This window comes from Gorilla gorilla, chromosome 1 (genome assembly GCF_029281585.2).
Source record: "Gorilla gorilla gorilla isolate KB3781 chromosome 1, NHGRI_mGorGor1-v2.1_pri, whole genome shotgun sequence".
In the NCBI taxonomy this organism is placed as follows: domain Eukaryota; kingdom Metazoa; phylum Chordata; class Mammalia; order Primates; family Hominidae; genus Gorilla; species Gorilla gorilla.
The window spans coordinates 100,807,059-100,827,500 of NC_073224.2; the positions used below are offsets into that span (position 1 = coordinate 100,807,059).

Below are 20,442 nucleotides of genomic sequence, written 5' to 3' on the forward strand. Positions count from 1 at the left end.
TGTCTGAGAATAGAAAAAATACTGGTTGGAATAGCTTTTCTCTAATTCTCTGTTCGACAGTACTAGTTGACATTTTAGTTGATCCAAATTTCTAGGTTTGCTAGTTTCCCAAAGCACCTAATCAGGTGCGGGTCACATACAGTAGTGAAAAATCAGCTTGAAAAGCCCCCCAAAGAGGGCCGAATAAGGCCTGGAGAACGCACAAACCTCTTAGGAGCGCTCACAGCCTCTCAGGCAGGCGGGCACTACAAAGGGAGAGGTGGGGCTTCTCCAAGAACTACAACTCCCAAAAGGCATTGGGCGGAACACCACGGTTTCCGGCCAGTGCTTATTTCCGGTCTTTCGGATGCTGACGCTCTCTTCCCGTCTTTGTGGCTCCGGAAGGGCGTTAGGGATGCCAATGGTGAGTCCGGAGGCTTAGGGCGTCCGAACGGGAGAGGCGAGAGCCTCGTGTCTGCGCATCACCCCGTGGCTGGGGGTTAGCTAGGGGAGGGCGGGAAGGGCAGAGGACGCGGTGGCTGGAGGACGTGTAACCTTGCAAGAGGCGGGAGGCGGGGGGCAGAGGTGATTGACCCCCGCCCTCCGCCCGTGGGACCAAGAAAGGGATGTGACAGGCGAGGACGAATGGGACCTCAGGGGCTGGACTGGAGAGTGGGGTACAGGGATGTGAGGAGGACCCCGCGAGTCCGCGATGGGATCCCAATAGAGCTGTGGCCAAGGAGGAGGGGAGCAGCGGGAAGGCTGCAAGCTGTGGGCACTCCTGTGTGAGGGAAAGCTACAGGCTCCTGCAGGTCCGAGATGGGCCGAAATCAGGCACCCCAAGGAAAGCCCTGCTCTGGCCACATGGTGTCCCCAGAAGACTCCACCAGCCGGTGGGCATCCCGGGGCTTCTGACAGGAAGAGGGCAGTAGATATATTGGTGCTTGTACCGGTTTTTCGAGGGCTGCAGGGTGAAGATGGTAGGAGAGTCTGGAGAACGGGTCTGCTCTGGTGGCTTATGGACTACTCTGTGGAAGGGGCTGCTGCCCTGGTAGCATCGGAGGAGCTTTCTACGGGAGCGCTGTCAAGAGGATTTTGGTGAATTTGACGTACTTGGTTTGATAACTCACTTTGCTTTTTTCTCTAAAGATGAGGCTGCTGTCATTTGTGGTGTTGGCTCTGTTTGCTGTCACTCAAGCAGAGGAAGGAGCCAGGCTTTTGGCTTCCAAATCACTGCTGAACAGATACGCCGTGGAGGGACGAGACCTGACCTTGCAGTACAACATCTACAATGTTGGCTCAAGGTAACTAGAGGCCCTGGAGTTACAGATTAAGCCTATTTCTGGATTCTTAGTTTTCAGATGGGAATAGGGAGCATATTGGTGGGTAGTGGTTTCTCTTTGGGACACTTCCAGCATCAGATATATTGAGTGAATGAATACACTTCGGGATCTACTTTTGGAAAGCAGGACATTCTTACCTAAGCTACAAGAAACCATCTTTCACGTTTCGGGTTGGAAGAATTTTAGAGTAGGGAAGTGGCAAGAATTGTGGAAAAACAAGGAGGGAAAGATAAAGACACAGAAAATACACAATCCCTTGTTACCTCAGGGGTTTAAAGTGTCATCTTCCAGCCTGGCATGGTAGCTCACGCCTGTAATCTCAGCACTTTGGGAGGCTGAGGCGGGCGGATTGCTGGAGGTCAGGAGATCGAGACCAGCCTGGCCAACATGGCAAAACCCCGTCACTACTAAAAATACAAAAATTAGCCAGGCGTGGTGGTGGACGCCTGTAGTCCCAGCTACTCGGGAGGCTGAGGCAAAAGAATCGCTTGAACCCGGGAGGCGGAAGTTGCAGTGAGCTGGAGATCACGTCACTGCACTCCAGCCTGAGCCACAAGACCGAGTCTCCATCTCAAAAAAAAAAAAAAGTGTAATTTTCCTTCTTTCATTAGCGTAGAGCATTTTTGTTGCCTTTCTTTCATTTTATTCCCTTATAACTTTCTCCTCTGTATTCACTGTGTTCCTCTTCTCCCTCCCTCCACACACATAGGCATGTACATGAAGAAAAATTGAGGCAAGGATGAACTTGGACCTATTGCCTCCTGGATACTTGATTATTTTGGTGCTTCTGAGCAATAGAATCCAGTCCTTGACCTGGATTCTTCAATGCAACAGAACCAAGTTGCTATATTACTCATATCTTTTGCAATTCTGATTTTTTTGGAGAAGCAGGCAGGTTTGATTGTTTATTGCTTTAATTTAATTTAATTTAATTTTTTTTAGATGGAGTATCACTCTGTCACCCAGGCGGGAGTGCAGTGGTGCAGTCTGTGCTCACTGCAACCTCTGCTTCCCAGCTGCAAGTGATCCTCCTGCCTCAGCCTCCCAAGTAGCTGGGATTACAGGCGCATACCACCACGCCTGGCTAATTTTTGTATTTTTAGAGACAGGATTTTTTGTATTTTAGAGACGGGGTTTCACCATGTTGGCCAGGCTGGTCTTGAACTCCTGACCTCAAGAGATCAGCCAGCCTCGGCCTCCCAAAGTGCTAGGATTATAGGTGTGAACCACTGCGCCCGGACTATTGCTTTAATTTTTTTGTTTGTTTGAGACGGAGTCTCGCTCTATCCCAGGCTGGAGTACAGTGGTGCGATCTTGGCTCACTGCAACCTCCGCCCCCCAGGGTTCAAGCAGTTCTCCTGCCTCAGCCTCCCGAGTAGCTGGGATTACAGGCGCTCACCACCGCGCCCAGCTAATTTTTGTATTTTTAGTAGAGACAGGGTTTCACCATGTTGGCCAGGCTGGTCTCGAACTCCTGACCTCAGGTGATCTGCCCACCTCGGCCTCCCAAAAGTGCTGGGATTACAAGCGTGAGCCACGGCGCCCGGCTTGCTTTAATTTTATATCCATTACTTACTAACCCTTTTTGTTTCATCCATTTTCTAGTGCTGCATTAGACGTGGAACTATCTGATGATTCCTTCCCTCCAGAAGACTTTGGTATTGTGTCTGGAATGCTCAATGTCAAATGGGACCGGATTGCCCCGTATCCTCTTGGCACTTGGTGATGAAGGGTCGGGGGGCAGGGAGAGCCTTGCCTGCAAAGCAGCAGGGGTACTTCAAATAGGCTGGATATGTGTGGCTGTCCTCCTGTCATCTCTCTGGATAAGATGGAGCAAGAGAGGTTGGTGTAAATTGTGTGAGCATGATTTAGAGTAGACATGAAGAAGGAGGATACTGAAGTTCAGATTATAAGACCCTGAAACAAGCTGGGCACGGTGGCTCATGCCTGTAATCCCAGCATTTTTGGGAGGCCGAGGTGGGTGGATCATGAGGTCAAGAGATTGAGATCATCCTGGCCAACATGGTGAAACCCTGTCTCTATTAAAAACACAAAAATTAGCTGGGCATGATGGCGCGCGCCTATAGTCTAGCTACTTGGGAGGCTGAGGCAGGAGAATCGCTTGAACCCGGGAGGCGGAGGTTGCAGTGAGCCGAGATCCTGCCACTGCATTGTAGCCTGGGCAACAGAGTGAGACTCTGTGTCAAAAAAAAAACAAAACAAAAACAAAAAACCCCTGAAACATACTATACTGGGAGGATATAGACACTTAATAAAGATGTTTGTGGCTGGACAAAGGTATTTAAGGTGCTTTTAAAAGAAATTCAGGCCAGGCACAGTGGCTCATGCCTGTAATCCCAGCACTTTGGGAGGCCAAGGTGGGTGGATCACGAGGTCAGGAGTTCGAGACCAGCCTGGCCAAGATAGTGAAACCCCGTCTCTACTAAAAATACAAAAATTAGCCAGGTGCAGTGGCGGGAGCCTGTAATCCCAGCTACTCGGGAGGCTGAGGTAGGAGAATCGCTTGAACCTGGGAGGTGGAGGTTGCAGTGAGCTGAGATCGCGCCACTGCACTCTAGCCTGGGCGACAGCAAGACTGTCTCAAAAATAAAAAAAAGAAATTCATTGGGATGCTAGCATGAAGGATCTGGGTGACCTTTTAAAGTCTCTTATTCAGTGAGTCTCTTATTCTAATCTACCAGTTATCTCCTGAGTATTGAATTAGATGGTATTTTTCTTCCTGTGAATTAAAGTATATTTAAGCCAGGTGCGGTGGCACATGCCTATAGTCCCAGCTACTTGGGAGATGGAGGTGAGAGGATTGCTAGGGCTTGGGAGTTCAAGCCTGCAGTGAGCTATGATAGTGCTGCTGTACTCCAGCCTTGGTGACAAAGTGAGACCTAGTCTCTTAAATAATAATTAATTGTATTTTATTAATCTGTTCTCAAGTTGCTATGAAGAATAAGCTGAGACTGGGTAATTTTTAAAAAAAGAGGTTTAATTTGTTCACGGTTCTGCAGGCTGTACAGCAAGCATGGCTGGGGATGCCTCAGGGAACTTATAATGGTAGAAGGCTAAGGGAAAATAGGCACGTCTTACATGTCTGGAGCAGGAGGAAGAGAGAAAGGGGGGAGGTGCTACACACTTTTAAACAACCAGATCTTGTGAGAACTCATATCATTAGAATGGCGAAGGAGAAATCTGCCCCCATGATCCAATCCCCTCCCACCAGGCCCCTCCTCCAACATTGGGGATTACAATTCCACATGAGATTTGGGCAGGGACACAGATCCAAATCATATCAATAATAATTATATATACATTTAGGTTTATTGGTGAGGGTAAATGTGGTCTTTGTATTTGTTTTTGTTTTGTCTTTTTTTTTGTATTTTCAATAATTTCCTTCAATTATAGTTAACAAAATATTTTCTATGAGCTTGGCCAGGCGCGGTGGCTTACGCCTGTAATCCCAGCACTTTGGGAGGCCGAGGCGGGTGGATCACGAGGTGAGGAGATCGAGACCATCCTGGCTAACACACAGTGAAACCCTGTCTCTACTAAAAATACAAAAAAATTAGCCAGGCGTGGTGGTGGGCGCCTGTAGTTCCAGCTACTCTGGAGGCTGAGGCAGGAGAATGGTGTGAACCCAGGAGGCGGAGCTTGCAGTGAGCTGAGATCATGCCACTGCACTTCAGCCTGGGCGACAGAGTGAGACTGTCAAAAAAAAAAAAAAAAAAAAAAGATTTTCTGTGAGCTTAAGTGACTATAATTTCTTTTAATCATCCAAGAAGAAGCACTGATTGAATGACTGTAATTTTTTTTTTGAGATGGAGTTTCACTCTTGTCTTGAGTGCAATGGTGCAATCTCGGCTCACTGCAACCTCTGGCTCCCAAGTTCAAGCGATTCTCCAGCCTCAGCCTCCAGAGTAGCTGGGATTACAGGCACTCGCCACCATGCCTAGCTAATTTTTGTATTTTTAGTAGAGACGGGGTTTCTCCATGTTGGCCAGGCTGGTCTCGGACTTCTGACCTCAGGTGATCCAACCACTTCGGCCTCCCAAAGTGCTGGGATTACAGGCATGAGCTCCCATGCCTGGCCAAGTGACTATAATTTTTTTATCCATAACATATATTGCTTTGGAAGTTTACTTCAAAAACCATGACACTGAGTATAACATGGGCCCCTTAAAATTTAGCGGGAAAAACAACCTGTAATACCATACACTTTAGATTTAAAAAAGATGCCTAGGCCCCATATGGTGGCTCATGCCTGTAATCCCAGGACTTTGGGAGGCCAAGGCGGGAGGATCACTTGAACCCAAGATTTTGAGACCAGCCTGGGCAACAAAGTGAGACCCCATCTCTCTCTCTTTTTTTTTTAATATTTAAAAAAATCAGTAAATTTTAAAAAGATGCCTATATATACACACACACACACACACATATATATATATATATATTTTTTTTTTTTTTTAGGCAGAATCTCGCTCTGTTACCCAGGCTGGAGTACAGTGGCACAATCTCGGCTCACTCAACCTGCGCCTCCCGGGTTCAAGCAGTTCTCCTGCCTCAGCCTCCCGAGTAGCTGGGACTGTAGGCGCATGCTGCCATGCCCAGCTAATTTTTTCGTATTTTATTAGAGACGGGGTTTCACCGTGTTGCCCAGGCTGTTCTCGAACTCCTGAACTCAGCCAATCCGCCTGCCTCGGCCTCCCAAAGTGCTAGGATTACAGGCGTGAGCCACCGCGCCCGGCAAAGAAGCCTATATTTTTTCATTCCTGCAGAATATTGCCGGCATGAGATCAGCACGTATTGGCAAATGTTTTGTAAGTGGTGCATTTAGTCCACAGGTTGAAAGGCTGCTACAACTTTAGCTTCATCTCTTTCTGTTCCTTAACTCTTGAGCCAGTGCTAGCAATGTCTCCCACACTGTGGTCCTGCGCCCTCTCAAGGCTGGTTATTTCAACTTCACCTCGGCAACAATTACTTACCTGGCCCAGGAGGATGGGCCCGTTGTGGTGAGTTGCCCAAACCTTTAGCTGGATGGAATTTGGATCTGCCTTCCCTTAAAATCTCTTGTGGTGGGGGTAGAGGGGAATGAAGAGAGGTTGATTAATAGATACCAAAATACAGTTAGGGCTGGGCGCAGTGGCTCACACCTGTAATCTAGCATTTTTGGAGGCCGAGGTGGGCAGATCACCTAAGGTCAGGAGTTCGAGACCAGCCTGGCCAACATGCAGAAGCCCCATCTCTACTACAAATACAAAAATTAGCTGGGCGTGGTGGCAGGCGCCTGTAATCCCAGCTACTTGGGAGGCTGGAGCAAGAGAATCACTTGAACCCAGGAGGCAGAGATTGCAGTGAGCCGAGATCACACTACTGCACTTCAGCCTGGGCAACAGAGTGAGACTCCGTTTCAAAAAAAATATATATATAGTTAGAAAGAATAAGACCTAGTGTTCGATAGTTTAGTAGGGTGACTATAGTTAACAGTAATCTAATGTATATTTCAAAATAGCCAGACGAGAAGCATTTGAACATTTCCATCATAAAGAAAAGATAAATGCGGCCAGACGTGGTGGCTCACACCTGTAATCCCAGTACTTTGGGAGGCCAAGGCAGGTGGATTGCTTGAGCCCAGGACTTGGAGACCAGCCTGGGCAACATGGTGAGACCCCCATTTCAAATAATTAGCCAGGCATGATGCACGCGCCTGTGATCCCAGGTACTCAGGAGGCTGAGGTGGGAGGATTGCTTGAGCCCCAGAGGTTGAGGCTGCAGTGAGCCATTTTATTGCCACTGCATTCCAGCCTGGGCAACAGAGTGAGACCCTGTCTCAAAAAAAAGATAAATGTTTAAGGTGATGGATATCCATCTAAAAAGTATAGATTGTAAAAACAAAAACCTCTTACAGAAAATTTACACAGTAGCTACTAAATTCTGAGGGAGATAACATTAACCAGACACTTGGTATTGTCCTAAGGAAGTATGTTTCAAATTAAAGTTCTGGACTAGAGTGATTGAAATGGATGGGAGAGGTGTACCATGGCCTTCCCCTCCTCTTCATTCCTTCTGCCTTCCTTTTCATCTGGAGTGTGTCATTTGCTGCCTACTGATGTCCTTGTCTTTCTGATCTGTCTTCTCTGCCACTGTCAGATTCTTCCCAGTCTCCACTGTTACTCCCTCCTTCCCTTGCTTAGATTGCTCCTGCTTACGGCATCAGGGCTGAGCTTTTCTGCCTCTCACTGCACCCCCTCCAGTAGTCTAGCTATTTTCTGCCTCCAGCCTTCTCTCCCACTCTGCCCGTACAGACCCTACATCCTAATTAGGCCAAGCTACTTCCCATACCTTCTCCCCCAACTCAGTCCTTATTCTTTCCTTTGTGCCTTTGTTCTGTTTGAAGTACCCTTTTCCCTCCACTCCATTATATCTGAAGCCTTCTCAAGAGCCAGCTTTGGGCTGTGTCTCCTTGTTTTCTGCCTTCAGTTCATATTGCTCTTTGCTATTCATTCTTTTCTTTTTTCTTTTCTTTTTTTCTTTTTTTTTTTTTGAGACAGAGTCTCACTCTGTCACCCAGGCTGCAGTGCAGTAGCGCAATCTTGGCTCACTGCAACCTCCACTTCCCGGGTTCAAGCGATTCTCTGCCTCAGCCTCCCGAGTAACTAGGACAACAGGTGTGTACCACCGTGCCTGGCTACTTTTTTATATTTTTAGTAGAAATGGGGTTTCACCATATTGGCCAAGCTGGTCTCAAACTCCTGACCTGTGATCCGCCCGCCTCGGCCTCCCAAAGTACTGGGATTACAGGCGTGAGCCACCGTGCCCGGCCACTATTCATTCTTTCATAAACATATATTGACTGCATCTAAACTTCTGTAGCACTTATAGTCTATGGCACTTGAACATTTAATCACTGTCTTCAGTAGTTTGTTTCTTATTTATAGATCTTCCCTCTCCCCACCCCCACCTCCCAATTTAATTATAAACTCCCTGAGGCCAGTAACTGTCTTAGATTTCTGTTTCCCATATATGATAGAAACTCAGTAGTAAACAGTCTTTTGATTGATTGATGTAAAGGTCAATAGACATTTATGAAGCCCCTGAAATGTGCCAGACTCTGGGGAATACCAAGAGGATTAAGATACTGTCCAAGTCCTCAAAAAGCTTAAGTCATAAATGTATAAAGCCAAATAAATGTATAAATTTATGAAGCCAAAATGTGTGATCCTCCATACCAGTAGGGCTGTAGGCTAATTAGTACACAGTAGGGAAGGGACTTAACACAGTCAACCATAGAATGAAAAGAACTAATATTCAGTGCACCTTCTGCATTTTTGTTTTTCATAAACTACATGGAACCGTATTCTTCTAAACCTAGCGGTGTTTTCACATCCGGTATCATTTCTGCTTTCAGAACCAACCTCAGGACTCTTTGGTTCTACCTGGTAGTTGATGGGTTAATAGACATAAAATCAAAGTGGCAGCTTAGCTGCCACTTTGGAATAAAGTTGTTTGCAGTGTGCTCCAAACTCTTGGCTTCCTCTCCAAGACAAAGGAATGTGGACCAGACTCAACCCCTCCTCTAATAATGTACATTTGGGTAGGGCTTTATACTTCATTATATATTTTTGCTATTTCATTTGAGCCTCACATTAACCCTGTGAAGTAGTGGATTTTTGCTGGAGGATTAAGTAAATGATTACCAAGGGTAAGTCATTCCACGCACACCTTGCCCTGTAGAGGGGCCAGTGGTGGTGAGCAACTTCACTCTTTCCAGAGTCTGAGGCTCAGACAGAAGAATTTGGCTTTAATTTCAGTTGCATGCCTGGCCTACCTTGTTTAATATATGTTCTCCATGGGGTATTTCTCAGGTCTTCTGGCTCTTAGGTACTCCTCTTTATAACACACTAAGAGAGAATCATCCAACTCTCTCTAGCCAAAAGCTTTCCCTCATCTTCTTGAAGTTCTCCTGAGCCTTTGGGAACTAAGACTCTAATGCATAGAGTTGGGTTGGTTGGGACTGCCCTTTCTCAGAGTAGATGAGGTGGAACTTCATGAGGTGGACTTGCCTTAATGTCGTTCTTTTCTTCTTTTCAGATTGGCTCTACCAGTGCACCTGGACAGGGAGGAATCCTGGCTCAGCGGGAGTTTGACAGGCGATTCTCCCCTCATTTTGTAAGCTTTCTAGTGTTCTCTCTCATCAATCCCTTGGTATGAGAATGCCCTTTTGGTTCTGGACCCTCTTGGCTTCCACAGATTTGTTTTGTTGGTTGGTTCTTGCCCTGTCTGTTTTTTGGTGTCTGATATAGATACTCATCAAATAGATTGATTTAGCCATGTCCAGAGATTTTTGGCAATGAGATCACAATTGCCAAAACCATAAAACTGACTTAAGTAGAGTCCCATCTTTGAGTAGATACCCATCTTAGACTCCTGGGTCTATTTTGAGGTTTAAAAAAAAAAATCTGATTAGATTCAGAGGGTCATAGATCATTGGGTCGGTTAAGTGGGAACTTTACTGTGGTCTAGTCTAGGAAAGAATTTTTTGAAGATGAGCCTGAAGTACTGAATGCTGGAATTCATTCAGTGAATAAGTATGATGTTCCAGATTATGTGCTCATTCTGTGCTCTGCTTTGGGGACACAGTGATGAATAAGACACAGTCCCTTCCATTAAAGATCTTACAGGCTGGCGAGGCACCATGGCTCATGCCTGTAATCGCAGTGCTTTGGGAGGCAGAGGCGAGAGGACCACTTGCGGCCAAGAGTTTGAGGCTGCAGTGAGCCATGATCACACCACTGCACTCTAGCCTGGGACACAGCAAAACCCTGCCTCTGAAAATAACAAGATCTTACGAGCTCATAGAGGACTCAAAATAGGTAAATGGGGAGGCTGAGGCAGGGGAATTGCTTGAGCCCGGGATGCGGAGGTTGCAGTGAGCCAAGATCGAGCCACTGCACTCTAGCTGCCTGGACAACAAGAGCGAAACGCTGTCAAAAAAAAAATGGTAAATGGGGAAAATGCTATGATAGAGGTTATATGCCAGGTGCTGGAGGAGCCTGCAGCAGGAACATCTAATGAGAGGGGACTTTCTGGAGGAGATAAGGAAGGGCAGGCACTTGAGGAGAGAGAGCAGCCGAGATTGAGAAAAGCATGGTGTGATTCAGGAATGGCAAGTAGTTTATCAAGGCTGAAGGGCAGAATGTGAGGTGGAGGAATGGAAAAGAGGGGGCCAGAAGTGTAAACAAGGGTTAGATCATAGGTGGCTTGACTGTCAGGGGCAAGACCAGGGCATCTCCATTCTCAAAAATTGTCTGGAACAGAAGCTTCTCTTCCAGTCTGGTTTGGGTCAGGTGAGTCCTTTGGTTTCACAGCTTGAAAGATTGGTCTTTAGAGAGCCATTCTATATCAGGATTGGTCAGAGAGGAACCTTCTTGCCTAAAGTTCTGCTTAAAATTTGTGCTGAGTTAGGCCTGGTGGTGTGTACCTATAATCTCTGCTGGAGGATCGCTTGAGCCCAGGAGTTTGAGGCTGCAGTGAGCTATGATTGCGCCACTGCACTCCAACCTGAGCAACAGAGTGAGACTCTTATCTCTAAAAAAATAAAATAAAAATTAAGAAAATTTAGGCTGGGTGTTGTGGCTCACACCTGTAATTCCAGCACTTTGGGAGGTCAAGGCAGGAGAATCACTTGAGCCCAGGAATTTGAGACCAGCTTGGGCAACATAGTGATATTTTGCCTCTACAAAAAATAAAAAAAAAATTAGCCAGGTGTGGTGGTACGCCCCTGTGATCCTAGCTACTCAGGAGGCTGAAGTGGGAGGATCACTTAAGCCCAGGAGATCAAGGCTGCGGTGAGCCGTGACCGTGCCACTCCACTCCAGCCTGGGCAACAGAGCAAGACCTTGTATCGGCCGGGCGCGGTGGCTCATGCCTGTAATCCCAGCACTTTGGGAGGCCGAGGTGGGCAGATCATAAGGTCAGGAGTTCAAGACCAGCCTGACCAACATGGTGAAACCCAGTCTCTACTAAAGATACAAAAATTAGCCAGGTGTGGTGGCATGCGCCTGTAATCCCAGCTACTGGGGAGGCTGAGGCAGGAAAATCATTTGAACCCTGGAGGCGGAGGTTGCAGTGAGCTGAGAATGCGCCACTGCATATCAGCCTAGGTGACAGGGTGAGACTCCGTCTCAAAAAAAAAAAAACTAAGACTTTGTATCAAAAATAAATAAATTTGGGCTAGACTGCTCCCTTTCTCATTGGACTCATATTTTCCCTGGCTTCTCCTGTGCCCTAATCCAGACTTCTAAGCAAGGTCTTTGTTTTCCTTTACAGCTGGACTGGGCAGCCTTTGGGGTCATGACCCTTCCCTCCATCGGCATCCCCCTGCTATTGTGGTACTCCAGCAAGAGGAAATATGACACTCCCAAAACGAAGAAGAACTGATTGGGGCTTCCACAGCCCTCCTCTCCCAAGAAATCCAGGCTCCTCTCCCAAGAAATCCAGGTGCTTTCCAGACTCCAAAGGGTATCTTAAATGCAATCTCTTCTCTCTTAGCCCTTGGCCACTTTCTCCTGGATCCTGCCCTGCTCTCAGCCATAGTGAAGGACCAGGCCTAGGAGTCTGCAAGAGCCTCCTTGGTTCCATCGTGAAGCCATAAACAGGAATGCCTTTGGCAATAGCCTTGAGCCTAGAGGGCCCTCTGATGCCCCACTGAGGTGCTGTTGGTTTATTGCTGGCAATGTGAATTCTCTCAGGGGTCTAGGAGGGGCATTTTGGAGACTGCCTGACACCACCCCTATCCCCTGCCTCCCCCTCTCAGAAGAGGGTGGAAGATGAAATGAAAGCTATGGGACTCTTGGAGGATACCCAGTGTCTATTCTGGGTTAGAGAAGTGCTTACTAAGGGGTTTTCTAATAAAAACAAACGCCACATTGACTTGTCTGTTTTCTCAGCCCCCGGGTGAACACAGGTGATTATTGGAACTCAGTCTTTGCCCAGACCCCTGGGCAAGCGAGCTGGGTTCTGGCCTTGCTGCAGGGGTTGTGGGCGGGTCCTGTTCCCATGGAGATATCTGCCCTTTTGAATCTTTTGCTTCCATCTGTTATTTTCCTCTGATTGTTGTTCTCATCAGTCACCACCTATTGCCGTACACCTTCCTTGCCAGGCAGCTCCTCTTCACAGCTGGAGAATGTAGGATGGGGAAAGATGGTCTGCAGAGGAACAGCTATTCTCATCCCCTTAGATCTCATCTGATTTATTGACTCAGTATTTGTTTTTTTTGTGGTTTTTTTTTTTTTTTTTTTTTTTTTTTTGAGATGGAATCTCGCTCTGTCACCTAGTGGTGAACACCCGTGCATGGCAACTGAGTGTTCTTGAAAAGCTATCTCTCATGCCTGACTCTAGCCCTTTCTCGTTAAGAACTAGCTTTTTGACCAGGTGCGGTGGCTCATGCCTGTAATCCCAGCACTTTGGGAGGCCGAGGTGAGCGGATCACAAGGTCAGGAGATCGAGACCATCCTGGCCAACGTGGTGAAACCCTGTCTTTACTAAAAGTACAAAAAATTAGCTGGGCGCAGTGGCATGGGCCTGTAGTCCCAGCAGATTGTGCCACTGCACTCCAGCCTGGTGGCAGAGCGAGACTCTGTTTCAAAAGAAAAAAAAAAAAGAACTAGCTTTTCTTTTTTTTTTTGAGATGGAGTCTTGCTCTGTCACCCATGCTGGAGTGCAGTGGCATGATCTCGGCTCACTGCAAGCTCCACCTCCCGGGTTCACGCCATTCTCCTGCCTCAGCCTTCCAAGTAGCTGGGACTACAGGCACCCGCCACCATGCCCGGCTAATTTCTTTTTTGTATTTTTGGTAGAGATGGGGTTTCACCATGTTAGCCAGGATGGTCTCGATCTCCTGACCTTGTGATCCGCCTGCCTCGGCCTCCCAAAGTGCTGGGATTACAGGCATGAGCCACCGCACCCGGCCAAAACTAGCTTTTCTTGAGCTTTAATTTTACTTTCTTTTTTTGAGATGGAGTCTCGCTCTGTTGCCCAGCCTGCAATGCAGTGTTGTGATCTTGGCTCACTGCAACCTCCACCTCCTGGGTTCAAGTGATTCTCCTGCCTCGGCCTCCCAAGTAGCTGGGATTACAGGCACCTGCCACCATGCCTGGCTAATTTTTGTATTTTAGTAGAGACGGGGCTTTACTATGTAGGTCAAGCTGGTCTCGAACTCCTGATCTCAAATGATCTGCCCACCTCAGCCTCCCAAAGTGCCAGGATTACAGGCGTGAGCCAGCCACCGCGCCTGGCCCTTTTTTTTTTTTTTTTTTTTTTTTGAGATGGAGTCTTGCTCTGTTGCCCAGGATGGAGTGCAGTGGTGTAATCCCAGCTCACTGCAACCTCTGCCTCCCGAGTTCAAGCAGTTCTCCTGCCTCAGCTTCTCAAGTAGCTGGGATTAGAGGTGCACACCACCACACCCGGCTGATTTTTGTGCTTTTAGTAGAGACAGGGTTTCACCATGTTGGTCAGGCTGGTCTCGAACTCCTGACCTCAAGTGATCTGTCTGCCTCAGCCTCCTAAAGTGCTGGGATTACAGGCGTGAGCCACCATGCCTGGCCTGAATTTACTTGTAATGCCTCTGTTCTTTGAGCTCTGGCAGGGAAGAAGTACCTGGATCCCTTGAGTTGGGCTCTAAGCATGACCTATGGAAAGGCAGTGACTTTTGCTGCTGCAGCAGTGGGGAGAAGCCACTCTGAGCTGACTCTGTCCAACCCAGGAATGCCATGGTCTGAGAACAGCCTCCCAGGCAAGAGGGAAGCCCAACAAACACCGGCTTTGTTTCTGCTACCGAGTTTCCCAGTTTAGATTCTGCTCCCCCGGCTCCCCTGCCCAACTGGTTTAACCTTTCCTTAGCCCAGCAATCAGAGCCTCCAGGCCCAGGAGGATGAAAAGAACATGGAGACGAGAGGCTCCAAATGGAGTAGCCCTCTGCCAGCTCACATCCCTCTTTCAGGGGCTGCAGCTTGGACATCCCAAGACTGGCCAGGTTAGAGGCAAGGAGGATATATTCGCTTTTGTTCATTGTGTTCCTGGTGGAAACCTGGGACTTGCTCAGGAGAATGGGGAGGATAGGCCAATGAGTCAGAGGCTTGGGGTTGAGAACAGGTGTGGGGAAGGGAATGGGAACTAGTCTGATATGCATCATTTTGCACTCCAGGACTATGGAGTGTTAGCCTCTGAAGGAGGAAATGGTATTTTCCACCTGTGTAGTCTCCAAGGAAAATGTAATGAGTTAACCTATGGGCGGGGGGAGTGGGGGGCGGTGGCGGGGTTCTGGCTTAGAGAATAGGGTAAACTTCATAACTCTGGAATGTAATACAGGTGCTCCTTGACTTCCAATAGGGTTATGTCCGATAGGTTTATATGATATGCATATCAGGACGTAACCCTGTTGTAAATTGAAAATGTTTTAAGTTGAAAATGCATTTAATACACTTAACATATCAAACATCATAACTTTGCCCAGCCTACCTTAAACATGCTCAGAACACTTACATTAGCCTACAGTTGGGCAAAATCACCTAACACAAAGCCTATTTTATTATTTTTATTTATTTTTTGAGATGGAGTCTCACTCTGTCACCCAGGCTGGAGTGCAGTGGTGCAATCTCAGCTCACTGCAACCTTCACCTCCCGGGTTCAAGCAATTCTCATGCCTCAGCCTCCCTAGTAGCTGGGATTACAGGTGCCCGCCACCATGCCTGGCTAATTTTTGTATTTTATTATTATTTTTTTTTCTGAGACAGAATCTCACTCTTTCCCCAGGCTGGAGTGCAGTGGCCCAATCTCAACTCACTGCAACCTCCGCTTCCCAGGTTCAAACAATTCTGCTTCAGCCTCCCGAGTAGCTGGGACTGCAGGCATGCGCCACCACGCCCGGCTAATTTTTGTAGTAGCGACGGGGTTTCACCATGTTGGCCAGGCTGGTCTCAAACTCCTGATCTCATGATCTGCCCGCCTCGGTCTCCCAAAGTGCTGGGATTACAGGCATGAGCCACCGTGCCTGGCCCAGAAAGCCTATTTTATAATAAAGTGTTGAATATCTCATGTAATTTATTGACTATTGTACTGAAAGTGAAAAACAATGGTTTTATGGTACTCGGAAGAGGATTTCTACTGAATGTGTATGGCTCTCACACTCTTGTGAAGTCGAAAATCTTAAGTCAAACCATCATAAGTCGGGGACCATCTGTATAAGATTCCTTCCTTAATCTGAACTCTGAGAGGTGCTCCTTTCCCAAAAGCTGGGGGCGTCTTTATTGTACCTTTCCCTTACAAAACTCAGCACTTTGTGTCCTGGCCCTTGTCATGAAGAAGGCAACTAGGAGGGAAACCCAGGCCTGACACAGATGACAAGAGAAGCATTGTGAAGACAGTTGGTGTCACAGGCACCTTGAAACAAGGCCAAAGCTAGATACCTCATCTCCTAAGAGATCAACTTTCTTGGAGTCAGAATGGAATGTGAACCTCCCTTAAGTAGTGGTGTTGGAGAATATAAGAGCCTCTAAAATCTATAGACAGAAAGTCTTAGCTGGAATAGTTGGCTTTAGGATTGAGCCCTCTTAACTTCTTGAGGTAATTTATTAGGAGGCTGAGTGGCAGACAACACTCCTCCGCTCTAACTGAAAACCACCCTAGGGAGGTGTGAACCTTGATCTCAGGATTGTGTGCAGATCTGTGAGGGAGGAGGAAAGTAAGCACTGATCCCACATCCTTCCTGGAGGCTGGGTACCCAAACTGAGGCTCCTCCCTAAAAGGCAGTACAGACAGTAGGTCAGCCACCAGCATGTTCCAGGTGTCCCCACTCCTGGAGACTAGCCCTCCAGCCCTCCCTCATTGTGCAGACTTTCAGCTGGCATTGGCTCACCCACACACCCCACCCTGGTACCAGGAGGAGCCAGGTGGCTTGATTTCCACCCCCTTCCTGTACTCAGCTTTGGCACTCGAAGAAAGTGAGTGGGAAATGGGTATAAGAATTTCTACAGGCCGGGTGTGGTGGCACACGCCTGTAATCTCAGCACTTTGGGAGGCTGAGGTGGGCGGATCACCTGAGGTCAGGAGTTCAAGACCAGCCTGGCCAAAATGGCAAAATCCCGTCTCTACTAAAAATACAAAAAGTAGCCAGGCATGGCAGATGCCTATAATCTCAGCTACTCGGGAGGCTGAGGCAGGAGAATCACTTGAACCCGGTGGGCGGAGGTTGCAGTGAGCCAAGATCATGCCGTTGCACTCCAGCCTGGATAAAAAAGTGAAACTCCATCTCAAAAAAAAAAAAAAAAAGAATTTCTACAAAGCTGGAAGTAATGGAGCGATTCAGTGAAAGGATGAGAAGTTACCAAGGCTTAGTCCCTTGAGAGAGCAGCTAAGAGTGGGGGAAGCAGCGTATGCCAGAGGCAGGAGTACTGGGTCCCGCCCCAACTCCACCACTCACTGGCTGTATGACCTTGGGTAAATCATGCTCCCTTCTACTCAGGAGGCTGAGGCAGGAGGACTGCTTGAGCCCAGGAGTTCAAGTCTTCAGTGAGCCATGATCATGCCACAGCACTCCAGCCTGGGTGACAGAGTGAGACCCTATCTCAACGGAAAAGAAAAATTATATATATATAATATATATAATATATATCTGCCCACTTCAGGCAGATTATATATATTTATTTATATATATTATATATAATATATATTATATATATTATTTATATATAATATATAATATATATTATTTATATATAATATATTATATATTATTTATATATATTATATATTATTTATATATAATATATATTATTTATATATAATATATATTATATTTAAAAAATATATATTTATATATAATATATATTTTATATATAAAATAGCTCTTCCTCTTGGAGCCTGTTTCCTCATCTGCACAATCATGAAATTGTTTAATGAGAGGATTTTTGAGGACCCCTCACCAGTACGATAGGGCTGGTATTACCCCTTTGTTCTTATGCAGTGAGGAACAGGAGGAACAACCACTGTCACTTTCTCATCTTGTGGGTGAGGTCCAGCCAGGTGGGGAAGGGCACACACAGTTCTACATCCAGCAGCAGCTGCTGTCTTCCACTCACTGACAGAATTTTTGAGCAAGGATAGACCATAGATTACCTAATTTGATCCTCTCATTTAATAGATCAGGAAAGATACGGGGTGAAGCGGCTTGTCCAAGGTTGCGCAGCCAGTGGCAGCTAGCATATTTATTTATTATGGACCCAGCATTTATGTTCCACTGTTTGCACATGTTTCATTTAACATCTGCATTTTACAGATGAGGGGATGAGGCTAAATAGGTGGCACAAGGTCCTGTAACTAGTGACTTGGCAGAGGCAGCCAAGATCTTCCAGCTCTAATATGCCCTTTCTACTAGCCCACAGGAGGCAAGGAGTGCTCCCCTTTACCTCAGGAAGTCCGATGTCCACCCCGGCTGTCCTCTGCCCCAGGGAAAGCAGTGAAGGTGAGTCAGCCCCCGCCCCACCCCAGAAGCTGTTATCTGGGAAGAGAGTTGGGGAGCTGGTCAAATATCCTGCCGCCTGGTATCCACAACAAGCTGTGAGCCCCGGATATGCTGAGTTGCTTGGTCACCCCTGTTCCTGGTGCTGACGCTAGGGCCCTTCTCAGTGCAGCTGCCCTTGTAACTGCTCCACCCTGTACTTTCATCACAAAAAAATACAATCTTTCCTCCTCCATTGCTGTAACCTGCCTCTTAAAGGGACCGACAATCAGGTTTTTTTGTTTGTTTTTTTGTTTTTTTTGAGATGGAGTCTTGCTCTGTTGCCCAGGCTGGATTGCAGTGGTGTGATTTTGGCTGGCTGTAACCTCTGCATGCCGGGTTCAAGTGATTCTCCTGCCTCAGCCTCCCCAGTAGCTAGGATTACAGGTGCGCACCACCATGCCTGGCTAATTTTTGTATTTTTAGTAGAGACGGGGTTTCACCATGTTGGCCAGGCTGGTCTCGAACTCCTGACCTCAGGTGATCCACCTGCCTCAGCCTCCCAAAGTGCTCGGATTATAGGCATGAGCCACCGTGCCCGGCTGACAATCAGTTTTGTAGCCGAATTTGAGAGGGCAAAGGACACCGCTGACCTGAGGACCCTGCTGTGAAGTAGGTTTCCAGCTGCAGCTGTTTCTTTCCCAGAGATGTCCGCTTTCTCCCCTCCTCAGTTTCTCCCTGACCCTGTTGGAGGAAGGGTAAACGTTCCCTGGGGTGTCAGGTTCCCACATACTCTCTCCTCAGGGTGACCCCAGCATGGCTTCTTGTACCTGTTTCTACACAAGTCTGAATTTTGTAGCCGCCCTGTGTTCAAGGAATGCTGAAGACAGAGGGACCCAGGAGTCCCTGGGATCAGTAATGGCACTGAAAGAGTTAAGGTCCTGGGCACAGCACTGTTTAGGGTGTTTGAAGTAGGGCAGGGAAAGGAAGGGCTACAGTGGATGAAGAGGCAGCTGATCTGGACTGGAATGAGTCCCCCCTTTGTCTTATGCAAACTTCTGGACCATGAACAGCTCCCTTAAAAGGACCAAGAGAGAGGGGACCCCCACCAAAGTGCTGGACTGGGTTCTTAAAGGGGCCACCTGAAGCAGGACTTTTTCCCACACTGAAGTCACCAACTGACAGCAGAAACAGGTCCCCCATCTTTGGGATATCTCCCAGTTCTGGTGAGTTTCCCTCTTCCCTTTCCTGGGTCCTTACCCTCAGACCCTCTCTTGCCACACCCGTCTGGCATAGCACCCAGAACACATGCCCAGGAAACTGGCAGGAGGTAGAAGAAGACTGGTTGGTCTTGACCCTTTTCTTCTCTATCCGCCATAAATAAAGGGCTAGTCCGGGTCCCAAGCCCCTGATAGAATAAGCATATAGCTACAGGTCCAGCAGAAAGGAAGAGGGCAGGGTCCCTACGTTCAGTTTACTAACCAATTAAAAAAAAAAAAAAGGTGGTCACACTTGGAAGCCCAGAGCAGCAAAATTCCTGACTGACTTATGAACCTAGTACATCAAGGACATGGGGATGATTTAGGGAGAGTGTCTGAGATGCCTGTGGCTGACTTAGTAGAGAGAGGGGTGTGTGGTTAGATTAGGGGGCTGGGGATGCCTTGAAATTCAGGAACTAAGTACAGATGATAATGCCTCTCAGGAGACAACCCGGAAGCTGATAGGACACATGGCTTTTGCCCATACTGGCCTCTGCCCCACTAAGGGATGGTAGCCAGGTCCCACCATTGTATTTGTGCATAGACCCTTGTGGGTCCTCTTCTCTGTGCCTGACACTTACAAAGTGCTAAAATAATCTTTGCTGAATGAATGGATCCTCTATATCTTTTACTTTCCTTTCATTTTTGGAATTGTGGCACCACTCTCTGGCAGTGGACAGGAAGATCAGAGAAAGAGAATGAGTTCCAGGACACCAGCGTTCAGCCAAGTCAGGCGGATGGGTGAAGCAGGAGGGTGTCAGAGACTTGGGTGCTCCTGTCTTGGAACGGGGTATCTAGGGAGCAGGTGGGAAGGAATTGTAGCTCCTGGCTTCTTTATCTGAGGCGAAGAGAAGCTCTGCTTTAGCCCTCTTTGCAGGGCACTGCTGGATTAATGGTTCACTTTCTACAGGAGAAGAAATGTTAGGTTAAATTTTGAACCATCGAAGAGTTTTTGTGACCCTGTGTCCCACCCCCAGGGCCAGGAGATTTGGAGGAGAGCCAGTACAACATGTCATTTGGCCTCTCCCTTCCTCCTCAGTCTTTATTATCCTGTTCTCTTGAGTCTTCTCCAATATTGGCCACCTCGGTAGATTTAGGATCCCAGAGCGAGACTCAGAAAGCTTCTCAGTCTGCGAAAGGGCCGGCCAGCATTGCCTCCAGGCCACAACGCCTGGCTGTTTGGTTACTGTCAGCAGTTCCTCCCCTATGTTCAGTGTTTGCTGGCAGCAAACATAACCAGAGAACTGCCTGCGCCCCATCACCTCATTCAGAGGTCTAAGCTAACAGAGGGAGCAGAAAGGATACATTGAACTTCTTTGGGACCCCTATCTCATTTCTTTTGGAAGCTGCTGCTTTTCTT

At 47.5% G+C, this 20,442-nt stretch overlaps 2 protein-coding genes across 3 annotated transcripts in view; both read left to right on the forward strand.

Annotated features, from left to right (window-relative positions):
• The first annotated feature begins 326 nt into the window (after positions 1 to 326).
• On the forward strand, positions 327 to 12,256 carry SSR2 (signal sequence receptor subunit 2). The gene is made up of 6 exons (XM_019024189.3): positions 327 to 403; positions 1,129 to 1,283; positions 2,928 to 3,026; positions 6,232 to 6,340; positions 9,420 to 9,497; positions 11,658 to 12,256. Exons 1-6 carry the CDS (start codon positions 347 to 349, stop codon positions 11,766 to 11,768), a joined length of 609 nt encoding a protein of 202 aa, XP_018879734.1. The 5' UTR covers positions 327 to 346; the 3' UTR covers positions 11,769 to 12,256.
• Positions 12,257 to 14,239: 1,983 nt separating this feature from the next.
• The window catches only part of ARHGEF2 (Rho/Rac guanine nucleotide exchange factor 2), a 62,137-nt gene continuing 55,934 nt past the window's right edge, over positions 14,240 to 20,442 (forward strand). For both annotated transcript variants that reach the window (XM_063694169.1, XM_055361751.2), the window contains exons 1-2: positions 14,240 to 14,361; positions 17,761 to 17,847. The gene's annotated coding sequence lies outside the window, so the exon portion shown is untranslated. The remainder of the gene's footprint in view (positions 14,362 to 17,760; positions 17,848 to 20,442) is intronic.

Excerpts from the sequence above, each read along its gene's own strand:
- SSR2 (XM_019024189.3), top strand. The coding sequence starts at position 347 with ATGCTGACGCTCTCTTCCCGTCTTTGTGGCTCCGGAAGGGCGTTAGGG. Across the intron at positions 404-1,128 it reads GGGCGTTAGGGATGCCAATG|ATGAGGCTGCTGTCATTTGT; the intron begins GTGAGTCCGGAG and ends TTTTCTCTAAAG. Across the intron at positions 1,284-2,927 it reads ATCTACAATGTTGGCTCAAG|TGCTGCATTAGACGTGGAAC; the intron begins GTAACTAGAGGC and ends TCCATTTTCTAG.